Source organism: Penicillium citrinum (assembly GCF_028827155.1).
Source record: "Penicillium citrinum strain IBT 23319 chromosome Unknown utg000002l:1.0-3833315.0:1.0-3834789.0, whole genome shotgun sequence".
Lineage (NCBI taxonomy): Eukaryota > Fungi > Ascomycota > Eurotiomycetes > Eurotiales > Aspergillaceae > Penicillium > Penicillium citrinum.
This window is the reverse complement of record NW_026622687.1, coordinates 1,691,151-1,705,589: the sequence shown is the minus strand read 5'-3', so window position 1 is coordinate 1,705,589 and position 14,439 is coordinate 1,691,151. Positions and strand designations below refer to the sequence as shown.

The 14,439-nt window shown below is 47.1% G+C and overlaps 5 protein-coding genes across 5 annotated transcripts; 2 read left to right on the top strand and 3 right to left on the bottom strand.

Moving 5' to 3' along the window:
• Nucleotides 1–69: 69 nt before the first annotated feature.
• On the bottom strand, nt 70–1,912 carry N7469_002446 (uncharacterized protein; the record flags this gene model as incomplete). Its single annotated transcript, XM_056641366.1, has 3 exons — nt 70–823; nt 874–1,080; nt 1,134–1,912. 3 exons carry the CDS (start codon nt 1,910–1,912, stop codon nt 70–72), a joined length of 1,740 nt encoding a protein of 579 aa, XP_056503860.1.
• Nucleotides 1,913–2,707: 795 nt separating this feature from the next.
• Nucleotides 2,708–4,578, top strand: N7469_002445 (uncharacterized protein; the record flags this gene model as incomplete). The annotated part of the gene is made up of 5 exons (XM_056641365.1): nt 2,708–2,975; nt 3,123–3,313; nt 3,383–4,082; nt 4,142–4,245; nt 4,306–4,578. 5 exons carry the CDS (start codon nt 2,708–2,710, stop codon nt 4,576–4,578), a joined length of 1,536 nt encoding a protein of 511 aa, XP_056503859.1.
• A 330-nt stretch (nt 4,579–4,908) lies between these two features.
• On the bottom strand, nt 4,909–6,441 carry N7469_002444 (uncharacterized protein; the record flags this gene model as incomplete). Its single annotated transcript, XM_056641364.1, has 1 exon — nt 4,909–6,441. The coding sequence occupies one exon, from the start codon at nt 6,439–6,441 to the stop codon at nt 4,909–4,911; it is 1,533 nt and encodes a 510-aa protein (XP_056503858.1).
• Nucleotides 6,442–7,044: 603 nt separating this feature from the next.
• Nucleotides 7,045–9,156, top strand: N7469_002443 (NADPH cytochrome P450 oxidoreductase family protein; the record flags this gene model as incomplete). The annotated part of the gene is made up of 1 exon (XM_056641363.1): nt 7,045–9,156. The coding sequence occupies one exon, from the start codon at nt 7,045–7,047 to the stop codon at nt 9,154–9,156; it is 2,112 nt and encodes a 703-aa protein (XP_056503857.1).
• An 846-nt stretch (nt 9,157–10,002) lies between these two features.
• N7469_002442 (uncharacterized protein) lies at nt 10,003–12,215 on the bottom strand (the record flags this gene model as incomplete). Its single annotated transcript, XM_056641362.1, has 12 exons — nt 10,003–10,357; nt 10,406–10,537; nt 10,592–10,649; nt 10,699–10,911; nt 10,964–10,991; nt 11,042–11,065; nt 11,121–11,308; nt 11,374–11,562; nt 11,616–11,792; nt 11,856–11,906; nt 11,969–12,049; nt 12,107–12,215. The coding sequence occupies 12 exons, from the start codon at nt 12,213–12,215 to the stop codon at nt 10,003–10,005; spliced, it is 1,605 nt and encodes a 534-aa protein (XP_056503856.1).
• Between the last annotated feature and the right edge of the window lie 2,224 nt (nt 12,216–14,439).

Sequence of the window (14,439 nt, the reverse complement as noted above, 5' to 3'; positions counted from 1 at the left end):
GAGTGCTAATCCTGCTAGATTAACTTCGTTGAATGGACTAGGCATTGGTAGTGATGGTGAACTCGATCGTTAGTCTCCCCGAGCCCGCGATGGCTTCTGGCCCAAGGCAGCTTCCCGGAAACGACCACGTAAAAGCAGAGACGTTGTACGCACGCTGCTAGCTACATTATCTTTCATAATTTGCTTGGTTGGCTTGCAGAACACAACGCCAACCTCTTCGAGTGTCATATCTTTTACTTCCGGCATGAAAAGAAGTTGATAGAACCAACCCAGAACCGTGATTCCTCCGAAAAAGCCCAACGCGAGACCAGTCTTCGTCATCGCACTTTGCATGGCACTGAAATTATAAGTGATGATGAAAGATCCCAGGAAAACCATAGCGTCGGATGTGGCCATTCCGTAGCTGCGAAGGTATGTTGGGTACACATCGGATGGAATGACCCATGTGAGACAAGCGTAGGGTCCATAGAACAGCATATAGATGATCAGTCCGGATAGGTAAAGACCTTCTACTGTCTTTGTGTTCGTCTTAACATTGAATTGATAGCTGCACCCGATTAGAATGAGGCCGATAAAGCATCCAGGAAGCATAGTCATGGCCCAGAAGCGACGGCCGAAACGCTCCATATTGAAGATTGCAGGAATTGTGCCAATGAAAAGGGCGCCACCACCAACCATGGATACGTATGTGCTATCCGCGGCGTCGAGTCCAATTTGTCGCATTAAAATACTCATGTAGTACATCAGACCGTTGATACCGACAAATTGGCCCAGTAGAATCATGGTGTTTGCGTAGACGATAGCGCGACGACAGCGAGGGACACTTTTAAGTCAATTACACGACTATAGAGGTAACATTAGGTGAGCTCTTACGTGATGAAATCCATCCACACAAATCTCAAGGAAGCGCGCTTTTCTCGTAACTCGTTTGCCTCCGCATCCGCTGTTACTTTGATCAGGTAGAATTCAGCCTGTGACTCGAAGGATTCAATGCCACGGATACGCTTCCAGACGCGGTACGCATCGAGAAGGCGAGATTTGTGCATCAGATACCGAGGACTTTCGGTCAGCAGGACCATGCTAGAGGCTCCTTCGTCAGCTTGATCCAGTTTGCCTGCTTGTCCAATACATACCCGATGAACATTAAGGTCGAGAAGACGATGGACGACCCAAGCATATACCTCCAATTGCCTTCTACCTTTAGAAATATAGCGGCGACAACGTACCCGAGCACTTCACCGAGAGCAATATTGAATTGGTAAAGCGAGACCAAATTTCCTCGAAATTGACGTTCTACACTTTCCGCCACGTACACAGGGACAGTACCCGTTTCAATACCAACGCCAAAACCCAAGACCAGTCGACCCACAACCATCATTGGGTAATTGATTGCACCAGCTTCCAAAGCCGCGCCGATAGTATAGAGGATGGTGGAGAAAATGATCGCGCCTCGACGACCGAGATACTCATTAGCTGGAATGAGCATGGCAGCACCGGCGACTGCACCCAAAGGCATGGAGCTGTTCACGAGTCCGACTTGTTGCGTTGATAGTCCCAAAGCTTGCGGCATGAAGAGATTTGCTCCGCTGATGAGTGATTGATCAAGACCAAATAGAAGGCCCCCCATCGATGCGAACGCAGCCATCACCCAGGTAAAGTGCCTGGAGTTCTTGAAGGATAATTGGAGTCGATAAAAGCGCCCGGACCTAGTTGCCTCGATTTGCTGCAGTTCTGTCTCCAGCCCGTTAACAAGGTTGAAAATCTCCTGGCGGTGCTCGTTCTTGACCATCTCAAGGTATTCTGATTCCTTGGTGGCATCGAGCATGTCGGTAAGTTCAGGGCCCAAGCTATCGACGTGCTCTACATCGGCCTCCTCTGAGACTTTCTTGGATGTATTTGATAGCTTCTCCATTTTTTTGGCTCCGCACGACATATTGCGTGTCTGCTCCCCCAAACGAAAAGAATATTTTCCGCTAATGGATTATTCCGGGGTCATGTTTGTCAAAGAATACGGGGTAAGCTCAACTATTAAATAGATCACTGCAATAATTGAACGCCCGGTATTTCCAGGGTCACTCGGCGAGAATTCTTTGAAAGTGGAAAAAAAAAACCTTGGCACAGGAAATAATCTCACAGCACTGGAGTGCTGTGAGATTGGCCTCCGATTTGATCATCTACCTCGGCGAAATAGCCGAAGGAGGGAATCAAACTCCCGCGGGGTCAAAGCCCACAAAGATCCGTCATGGCAATTATAGATCCTGTGGGAAGTAAATGGAGAGATGGCTAGGAAAACATTGAATACCAGTGGGGTACATAATGGGATGACAGTGTCGATGCTGTTATGAGGTAACAACTCGAGATCTTGATCGTCCTGCAGAAAACGTGGGGATATAAAGTTTAGGGATCTAAAATGCCAACTTCGGTAATTTTGGCCCGAGAAATTAATCTAGCGAGTAACGGTATATTCTTCGCTACCCGATCCTAGAAAGTGTCAAATGATATTTCCGGGGTAAATTTGCGGGGTGAAATGCGGGGGTGGTACATGGGGATCCCTCAATCGGGCTCTGCCATCTTCCGCTACTCTTACAGTCAACGCAAAATGTCTACGCGCAAACGCATCCCCGGTTGCTTACGATGCCAGGAGAGACATGTAAAGTGTGACAGAGGCAAGCCTACCTGCAGCAGTTGCCGAAATTTAAAATACCCAATGGTATGCGAATACGGCCCTAAGCGGTTGCGGTTTCGACAAAGCCGGTACACGACATCATCATCAGCATCAGCCGATAAAACTCGGCGAGAATCGAACGCACTGCGAGAACCCACCGCGACCTCCAATGACCCTGGAGCTATTTCGGCGACTAGCGAGACTCCACATGCAGCACCAACTGACCATTTGGACTACAGGAGTCATCATCCCAATAGTATCGACGGCTCCGGCTCGGCGAGAATCTTGACAAGGGACCACCCCCCCTGTGGTAAGCCCCATTCCGTCTACTGAGGACGCTGGCCAGTATTCTTCGTCGCCCTTACCAGCGTCCAGCATCTCTTTGGCGCCAAATCAACCCCAGTCCCTTCATACTGTTTTTTCTCTCCCGGTCTCTCACCAAATGGGGCATCTCCAGATGGGTCTGGTTATCCTGCCAACGGGTCTAGCGTTTCCGCCGAGCCGCTGCATCGCAGAGCAAACGCGGACATCACATACGTTTCTCCGGGTAACAACATTTCTAGTCCAAACTTGTCGCCTCCTCACACGTTGACAGATGAGGTTGATTGCAAGGTATTTGCATTTTATGTTGAGAGCGCCGGACACTGGGTATGTCTAACCAACTATTCCCATATCCACATATCGCACATCCAATCAACTGATCAATAATCATCACAGATTGACATTGGCTCTCCCGAAGGCTACTTCCACTCATACGTGCCCCAACTGGCGCTGAGAGAGCCATTGCTACTCGCTGCCTGTCTTTCTTGTGCATCACACCTGATGTACCTTCGAGGACTTATCGACAAGGAAGCGGAACAATACTATAGTGACCGAGTGGTCAGCCTGATGATCCCTGCACTCTCGTCAGACCAAGCAAATTCTTCCAATGAAGTTTTACTAGCTACGATTGTCATTCTGCGAATGTCAGAACAGTTCTTAGAGCTCAGCAGCGACGCCCAGCGGCACCTGCAGGGGGCCGCTTCCGTTTTCTTGGACGGCACAGACTGGTCACCTGTAGAAACCAACCTCGCAACCTCTTGCTTCTGGACTTATCTACGAGAGAGCATTCGTATCTCCTTTCTCCGCGAACAGCCATGTCCATTCGACCTCGGCCATCTCACTCTGAGGGAGGATGACATGATGATACCCGCGGCCACGGATGGAATATGGACGCACCGTATGACCTTTCTTATCATCCGAGCTGGCGAACTATGTTGGGCTTCTCCGCGACAGTATGCTGTGACTGAAGCGAGGCGTTTGAAAACCCTCCTCGAGAAGTGGAGGGCGCATTTGCCTCCTTCCTTTCGACCTTGGTGCATTTGTGAAAATGACAATAACCCGTTTCCAAATATACGCTATTTCGCTCCGTGGCATGGTGAGTCTTTCCCATCCACATTACTCTCATTTCTCTCCATTTTTTTTAACGAGAGACAGTTGTTGCATGGCAATTTTACTACGCTGCAATAGTAATGTTAGCTGTATATTATCCCGAAGACTGGGCAGACACGAATCTGTATGATATGCACAGATACATCGAGGTATGTCAATACGACACGGTGTGATTTTTGATAACTCACATGAGAACCTGACACTATCAGACCGCAATTGTTGCTCCTACTCGTCTGCTGTGTGGCCTTTGCATGTCGAACATGGCCAACGTGGGAACCAACCTCAATGGCAGCCATCTGATGGCATGGTGTGGCCGATTCCTTTCCGGTCGCGAAGAGCAGCAATGTTTGCTCAATTTCCTTACTGAATTCAGCCGAAATACCAAATGGCCCAGTCAGGTCGACTGTGCGCGCCTGGAGGAAACTTGGGCGAAGTCTAGGCGGCCTTGGTTGGATTGCTTGGGGGTTTCGCCAGGTGTATGACGCCCAATCGCATCGAGTGCCTGAGATTAGAGACGGAAAGTGTACTTCTAGGCTATGATGATTTACTTGCTTTAAACAGGATCCATACAGTTCCAATAATATTGCAGAGCCGCCTATAATGGGCAACAAAGAAGCTTCTCGTTGTCCAGCGATTATATTCCCAATCTCCAGTTCGTAAAGATCCCGCTGATCATAGTATCTGTCTCTATGTTTTACTGGGCAACTATGGATGCCATTTACGCGATGCTTCAGTGTTCAAAGAACGTGGTATATTGCTACCGCGCTTAGTCCAGCGAATGTGTCTAGCCATGAACTTCTCCAACTCAAGACTCAAACCCTCCGCGAAACCTTGACAGGTAAAGGCAAGGTGTGAGCACTCAGACCCTCCTTGACACCAAGCTCCCAGTCCGGATAGAGGACATTGATATCATATCGCCAAAACAAAGTGGCGATGATCAGCTGCATTTCGAAAAGTGCAATATTCCTCCCAATACAAGCACGTCCACCTTGCGTAAACGCAAGGTACCCTCTCTGCATCTTAGCACTGTTCGAGTGGAGCCAGCGCTCTGGGACGAAGTCTTCGGGAGATTCCCCAAATATTTCCGGGTTGCGGTGGACTGTGCGAGTAGACACTGAAGCCGTTGTTCCTCCTTCCAGCCACTCTCCCGATACAGAAAGGCCTTCTTTGGGAATAACTCGGGGTAGGCCAGCCTCGAGGGATGGTCGGAGCCGCAGGCTCTCGTCGATACAAGCCCTGAGATAGGGTAGATCTTTGATAGCCTCGTATGGAGGCACATCTTCCTCAATGCCCTCAAGAGCTTTTCCCAGCTCCTCCCGTAATTTGGCCACAACCTGCGGATACCGAGCCAGGAAGTAGACCGTGTTAGTCAGTGCAATTTCCGTGTTCTCAGTTGCGCCGACGAGATTGACAGACTCGCTCAGGATCTCACCAAATTCCAGGTAGAGTGCGTTGGAATCCTTGTCCCATAACAGAGTGGAGATAAGATCATTGAGGGGACTTTTGTTATTTTTGATGCGTTCGACGTCTTCTGCGAGACGTTTCCGAAGTATATGGATGACGATGTCCCGGACATGGCCTCCACGCTCCCATCCTTGATGCCACCAAGTTAATGACTTAACCCATTCCATAGATGATGATGCCCAGCCAGCGAGCACAACAGCATAAGCAGACTGAAGGACCCCTTGGTAGAGATCCGCGTCGTACATCTCTCCTGTGATGGTCTCCGCGGGAGCAACAAGTGTATCCCGTTCTAAAAATCTGGGGTTATGGCTGAACATTGCCGCGCAGTTGGAGTCATAGAGGATTGCCAGATTGACAAACTTCATGTCTATGATCTGAGTCTTCTCGGTTCCAGCAGTCAAGCGTTGATCGATATACTTGATCATGTTCTTCAGGTGCGACTGCATGGTATTTTCCAATTCCACGACGCTTTTCTGAGCAAAGGTTTGAGCAAATCTTCGGCGTTTGGTGCTGTGAATAGCTCGGTCTCGAGAGTCGGACACGTTTAGATGGGTGGAGTTGAAAGCATCATAAAAACTATCTTTGGTTGCGGGTGATCCGTGCCCATAAAGATCCTTGATCGCTTGGGTATTCGCGAAGCTGACATGAGTTGGACCAACACGGACAGCGTCACCGTATTTTTGATGAGCATGGTGGATGGTAATGGTACGAGTATGTCGATACTGGTAGAAGACAGCCCAGAAGTTGGTGAATCCCGCCAGGCCCACACTAGGAAAACGGCGGAGCTTTTTTGGATCTTGAAGATAGAGGAATATCGGACTCAGTATGAATCTTACGAGGCAAAGGATTGTGATAATTTCACAAAGTATAAGGCCGTACATTGTCGCTGGCCGAGATAAGATAAAAGGGTATAGAGTAAAACGGAGTAAGGGAATAAGGTCGAGTAGTTCACCGTGGATGAGACTGAATTCCTCCGTGCTTTATCTGTTCCACCCATTCTAAGTATACAATTCCCCAAGTATAGTGGTTCTTTTTGTTCAAGCGGAGATTCTAGACGATCAGCAGCGGAAAAAGGTGGGTATCCGCTAATGTTCCTTTACTCGCCGAATATTCTCCCAATAGGGCAAGGTCAGTGCTCCACGCACGAGAGAATTGAAGAATATTCTGATAACCTTCTATAGCATCCTGGTTTCTCGGCGAAAATTTTTCAATAATGGTAACCCAGGACTGAGTGCATCTTCCTCGGGGATAAACACCACGGGATTCAGCTCCTTTCACAGACGAATAGATTCTCGGGTCTCGATGTGGAGGTGGTCGAGTATGGAACTTACCATAGGTGCAACACCGCCTCACATTGACAAATTAATAAATACTCCCTCTCCCAATGTCGGCTCCTGATTAAATGAACGACATATAGCGTATTTCTCACAATGCATCCACAAACATCTCATTTACCTGGCCCCGTTGACGATTCAATATCCAGAATGATGCTGCAACGCGGCCCCTGGCGCTCAATGAACTATTTCAACAATTTCGCGCCAGGGTTCGACGATATACTTCTTGTCTCTCTGATTACAATCGTAATCTCCCTATGGGCCAGTCAAGGTATCCTCTGGTCGAAACCGCCTAAAGGGCAACACCTCTTCTTCGTCGCTCCCCAGCTGCAGGAACCGATCTTCAAGAACATTGGCCGCGGACCCAGACAATCAATTACCCGGCAAATCAACGATCGCATGACGGAGCTTCGAAAAGATGTAATCATATTTTGGGGCTCGCAAAGTGGCAAGGCCGAACGTCTGGCCAATAGTTTTGTGCGAGAGTGCATCACACGTTTCAATCTACCCGCAATGGCCGCGAACCTCGATCTCTACGACTTCGAACAGCTTGGACAATTGACCGAAGGACGTCTAGTTGGGTTCATTCTCGCGACCTACGGGGAGGGTAACCCAACCGACAATGCGACAGGCCTGTATGAATACCTTTGCAGCCTTGAAAAAGGTAGGGACAAGCCGCTCTCGCGTCTTAAGTATTTCTGTTTCGGGCTAGGTAATTCCAAGTATCAGTTTTACAACTCCTTTGTCGATTACGTCGATGAGGCCCTCAGAGCTTGCGGTGCGCAACCAATTGCAGCGGCTGGCAAAATCGATGAGGCTCAACACTCTGACGTGGCCTGGGTCAACTGGAAAGCTGATATGATGAAGAGACTGTCAGGGCGTTTCGGGGCCGATGAGAGCATGGGCAAGCGATGGCCGGTATTCAACATGGTTAATCTTGACAACGGCATGAGCTTATTGCGCCATGCGGCTGAGACATCAAGCACAGTGAACACCATCAAGCCGCATTTCGCACGAGTGAGTCGGTCACTGCAGTTGTCAGGCAAGAATTCTGTCGGCTCAGTCAGAACATATTTGCACTTCGAGCTCGAGACAAGAATCAGCAACCAGACTATTAAATATGAAACCGGTGATCATATTGCAATTTGGCCAATCAATCCTAACGACGAAGTGACACTTCTTGCCAGCCTATTCGGGTGGGACAAGAAGACATTGGATGCCACCATTGATATCAAACCTCAAGATTCTGGTATCTATGAAAGCGTGGCCATCCCCGTATCTACTCCAACAACCAGAAAGGCTCTCTTACAGTATCAGCTTGACATCTGCGGGCCTGTCATCCCCGAAATATTGGAGGTGCTTGCTTCATACAGCCCAAATGCCGCTGCTAAAGCATACATTGATCGCTGCCGACTTGAATCCGAAGCCGAGTCGGATATGTCCAGTATACATCTGACATGCGGGCAATTCATGAAGCAGGCCGCCGGGGACGCAATATGGAATGAAGACGCATTTTCCGTTTTACTGTCTACAATGCCCAAGCTCCGACCTCGATATTTCTCCATCGCATCTTCGCCTCTGGTGGACCCATATTCAATTGCTATCACTGTCGGCCTTCTCGAAAAACCCATTCCACAAACTGGCCGTACATTTGTCGGCTTGACAACAGGATATTTACAATCTGTACACAAGAAGAAAAATCAAATAAAAGAGCACAACCGACTTCAACTTCCATACAATCTTGACGGACCCCGGTCTATCCTGAGTGGCCACAAACTATTTGCTCATGTAAGGAAATCACATTTCAAGCTTCCACTCAACCATGAGAGTCCAATCGTCATGATCGCTGCTGGGAGCGGCATCGCGCCTTTCAGAGGCTTCGTCCAGGAGCGCATGGCTCTCTCAAAGAAAGGAATCTCAGTTGGCAAGATGATCCTTTTCTATGGATCACGCTCGGAAGAAGACTGTCTTTACAAGGATGTATGGTCGGAGGCAGAGGCGACGAAAATCCTGGCGACTCATTTCGTGTTCTCCGCCCAGTTGGTGGATGGGAAGAAGTTTTATGTGCAGCAGGAGTTGCTGAACCACTCTAAGACCATGAAGGAAGTTGTTCAAGGGGAAGATGGATCAGTATATATCTGTGGCAGTACCAATATGGCCAATTCTGTCAAAAGTAGCCTTGGTGTGGTGCTTGGTGGCGGTGATAATGCTATCCAACAGCTGCGGGAATCTAGGCGACTCCAGGAAGATGTTTGGGCTTAGTTGTTGATAACAAAACAACAACAATAAGATACGTCAATTTGTGAAATTAATCAACTTAATACAATCAATTTGCAATAAATTGGCTTGCCCTTTTTTGCGTTGTTCTCTCTTTGTTTTTGTTAATACAAAATCAGATCTCCCAATATGTTCGGTCGTGGTCAATTGCGATAGTGTTACCTTTCTATAACACCTCAGCTGACTCCAGAGAAAGAAATAGTGTTATTGTGTTGGATATGTCAGTTCACCGCGTCTGAGTTGCAAAGTTGTCAGGCTGAGATCATGAAATATTCTTGGATTAATCTATCCATAGATTAATACGGATGAATCGACTGAATCTACTCTCAAATATGCTAATCTCTGCATTTATGCTTCATGAACTACCCCCTTCTTGCATGTTTTGCATCACGTACGTACCATAAGGCAAATTATGGTATCAGCATATGACATGTCGGGCCCAGCAATGGCAAGGGTGACAATAGAAGAGCCTCATAGTACCCAGCAATATGAATCTGCATCTACTTCTTCGGGTGGTTCAACGACCCCACTACAGGTATCAAAGTGGACAATATAATTGCCGTCATGGCGGTGGATCCGGAAGGGAAAAATAAAGGCGAGACACTGCGTAGATGGTATATCAAGCGTGGATTCCAGAGGAAGGGTCGACTATCCAAAATTGTATTTAAGCGTGGACATTGGTTTGTACCTTACGATGATATCGTAACGCCGTGTCATATTAACAGACCACCAGGATCGAGACTGTATTTTTTGAAATATGGTGTTTCTAAGACTAGTAGTGTCTTATTTACCTATTTCCAATACACATGACTTATTATATTCTAATCCAGCTCATGGGTTGGATTCTGTGCTCGAAGCCTCGACAATCATAGCAGCATTATGCTCTTCCTCGCGAGCGCGCTGAACAGTGCGTGAATACTTCTTACCAGCGATTAGCCACCAGCATAATTCCAAAATGAGAAATCCACCAACAACAACGCAGGTATAATTCATGTTAGAGACGGTCGCCGGCATCTCGAATGGGAAAGAGAAAAAGACGATGGCAAAGATGAGCCATAGTACTGAAATGATATTCACGCTCATTCCTGCGACCTGGCCCATGTAGAATGGACCTGCATGCATCGTTTTTCGACGGAGGAGGACATTAGTGAGAATGGGGACTAGATATGCGAGATTGTTGACGGTACTGGGGCCGTTAATTTTAGAACGTTCCTCATTGCTTCCGGACACTTACACTGCAGAACTCATCATTGAATTGAACGCTGTTGTAGATCCCAAGTAAATGCAGCCCAGTAGAGCGATAATGACGCCAACACAGAGCTGTGCGTTCAGCGGTGAGCCGAGTCGAGGGTGAACGCGTGCCCATCTAAACCCAAGTTAGCTCGGCACAAAAGCAGATGTCCATATCGTTATTCCTTACACTCGAGAGAATGGAAGGCCTTCGTCTCGAGCAAAGGCCCAGAAGACACGCCCGGTACCTGGATACATTAGAATGATTCGCAATATCCCAATATTAGGAAAACTTACTCAATTGTGATCCTATCACGCAAGGGCCCAGGGCCACCCAGACCATGAAAATAAGGCCAAAAGCACCACCCTTAGTCGATGTTGCTTGATAGAAGATTTCAGCTAAGGGAAGGCCGGTCTGCGTATCGGCCAGGGAGTTATAGTTCTGGACCGAGAACATCAGGCTCAGCAGGTATGTGATCCCAGTCACAAATGCGATTGAGAGGGTGATTGCTGATGAAAGTTAGCATATCAGTGCTTCACCGTAATCTCAGTTGCAACTCACCGAGGCCAAGAGGCGCATTCCTTCCAGGCTTAATGGATGTTAGTAACGAGGTTCGCTGCTGAGCATCGAATGACCTACATTGGGCATCTCCTCGGTAATATGCTAATATCTGTTAGCGGGACCCTTTTTGTGGATTAGACGATCAATTACAACATACCGATATTCCATCCAAGCCTCCAAGAGAGTACAGAGGATTCACCAGACCAGTGATGAAACACATGACATTGTTTTCCCAACCGGTATTGTTAATCCATGTCCTAAAGACAAACTTGCTATCATTATGGTTCGGAGCTGAAGCAGCCACTGTGACCATAGTGATAAACCATGCCAGCTGCAGATAAACCACTGGGCAAAATTTAGCCACATGTATACATGTCTTGCCTTGCACAGCAAGTCTCATCGCGACTCACAAGAAAATTTGTTTATTAGTGGAATGAAGCGGTTTCCAAACATGACAATTCCGGAAGTGAAAATATTCAATATTTGGTACGCAACAAAGGTCATCCATGGTTGGATAACTAGATCCTCATGGTATAGTGCAATCAAAGCCATCACGGTCGTTGCATAAATCAGGTTTGTTGACGCAGTGGTAAAAATCCCTGGTATCGATCAATATTCAGTCTAAAATTATTGAGAATTCGACAATCCTCACAGCCAAACACCGTGCACCAGCCTGTTGCAAAGCTCAATAAACTGTTATAGCGCTTTGGAGCGATGGCCGCAATCCAATGATACATTCCTCCTTCGGTCGGGTATGCGGAGACAAATTCAGCGAGTGAAGCACCAACGAATGATTGGAGGATAAAGACGAGAATGAATCCATAGATCACTAGCACTTTGTCAGTTCCACGCGGTCAACAGACTCCGGGGCCAAAAAAAAAAAAAGACTTACGCGCGCCAGGACCGCCGGCGTTGATTGCTGTGATTAAACCGAGCCCAAGACCTATTCCCATCAGACTTCGTGATCAAGCAAAAAGTATTCATTCCCCGAAAACCATTTCGTACCTGTCCATGAGATTGTGCAGTTCGCGGCTAAGCCAATCAAGCTCCAAACAGAAAAATGACGCTTCAATTCCTGCTTGTGTCCTGTTCATCGTTAGTACAAGCTCATGGACAATCTAACAAGGGGCTCCAAATTCTCACCCATCTGAGCCAGACGCAACTCGTCCTCATTTTGTACCTTGATAACTGTAGTGCGACCGTCTGAGCCTTTAGCTTCAGGCGCGGCTGCATTAATCTCTGGAGCGCCCATGATACTTCTTATATGATTAGGGACGAGATTGCAAGGTGGAGAGGATGAAGAGCATTAGGAGAAAAATTCGAGACGACGCGTCTCCGATCGCTGGACTTTTGAGTCGGCCTAAACTTTTAGAGCATCCAACAACTGCTTTATCGTGCTGCAGCTCTTATCGTTGTGCTGTAACCCTATGGGGGAATTTCCCGGATTCCCCGGTCTTTTGGCCGGTGAGGGGATAGCGGGAACAAATGAACGATCTGGATGATCTCCAGGGGTGGAGAATAACTTATTTGAGAGTGCTCAATCACGGAGATCAGGGGTTTTCCCCGACGAGATCGTGTGGGAAATGTGGAGGTGATTGCGGGTGATCCGAGGCTTTCTTCATGGGATTGCAGTCACATTGGACTACATAGACCTTGTTGATGGCGACCCTGATCTGTGACCCTGAGAATCTGGAGTGGTATCGTTGACCTCGAAGCCACGGGTCGCTAGCCATAAAAATCCAGCCAATGTCCATATCAAAGTTTCGAACTGGAGTTAAACATCGTCCAGGGTTAATTAATTGACATTCTGGACTGATGAATATAAATGGATTTATATTAACCCCACGCTCGTGCAGAAAATACCTGCAAGTGCAAGGATGAATTTGAACTTTGACTTGGCAGTATGTGAAGACCTACTTATGCACACACACTATGTGTGCATAAGTAGGTCTTCACATCCTGCCGAGTAAATAAAGATACATATATTTATGTATACTAACCCCCGAGATATTTATATTGTACTGTTTGTATTATTTACCTTGGGGTTTAGCTTGCATTCGACCTTGAAGGTTATACTATAAGATAGTATCTGGACATGGGTAGTACCTTGAAGCAAGAGAATTCTGCGTAGTAATTTACATAATAAAATGAACCCTAGCTGCAACGCTCCATTGTTGTTTATCTTGTCAATATGTACTATTCTAGTGGCCTTAGAATCCATCAGTCTTCCAGCCCATCAACAATTCAATAGTCCAGACTTACAGAGAATCAACAGCCCAGGACGGTAATTGACTTCAATGACACTGGGTCAGCAAAAGCGAAGGGAAATCATTTCATATTACCATTACCGCCCTGGACTGTTGTTTCTCCATAAGCCTGGACTATTTCGTGGGATTAAGATTTTCAAATTCGAAGCCTTATTGTCAGAACGATGCCGCTAAAATTGACTGCCACTGACAATGCCACTACATGGGGTGATTCGGGGTATCAGGAGTTCGTACCGTACAGTGTCTGTCACTACTAGTGTATTATTTAGACGTATATATCACTGTATACCTACTAGACATAGTAGATATACACTTAAATATTGCTCTTGATCTATGTGAAGTACATGGATGGGATAGCGATATATACCCGTGTTGCATCGGCACAGGAAATATACCAATATTTCCCCCACCGCAGATGAAAGGCAATGCGATCATCTGATTGGACATAGTATCTGAAGTTACAAAGGAGGGAACTAATCACTAGTATAAGTAATTGCAAGTACGTTACCTGGCCATGAGAGCTTATGCATGAGCACTGCCCGATTTCATCAGCCAAGTCTGGTCAGCACAGAGCCAGAGCTGGCTCTGTGCTGACCAGATAGAAAAGACTCTGCATGGGACGCTAGATACTCAGGTAAGAAAACTAAAACGAAATACTAGACAAAAAACGAATGAACGGATTAACTGTTAAGGAAAAAATGTAGCAAGGCATGGACATCCACAAAATTAGAACGCAAGTAAGTTTGTGCAGCTTGATGAACGAAAAAAGAATGACTATGAGTTACAGGCTAGGTAAAAAGAGCGTGGGGTCAGTTTCGATGACAGGCTTCTCGAAAAAATTGCGACATGTATGTATTTAAGGAGACCGTGAATCAATACTCCGGAGACCCGCAAACTATGTGCTGTAGGGCATACGAGCTTCGGGGCTACCCGGCCAATCAAATACTCTTCACAGATGCAACGAGCTTGCTAAATGGACTGAATTTTGAGTTTTTGCTGACGGACTGAGTGGCACGGGTCAGCTTAATAGTCAAAGGTTGAGGTGCATGCTGGGGAATAAGGCTTCCTGCAGTCAGACCAGGCCATCCATACCTATAACTCAGCCCACGTCAATCTCTAAGCGTTTACGAGAAAGTCGAGAAAACTCAGGGAGTTCAAATATGATGATCTTTACTTGGTAGATTGCCATTTTACGGTGTCATATTTACC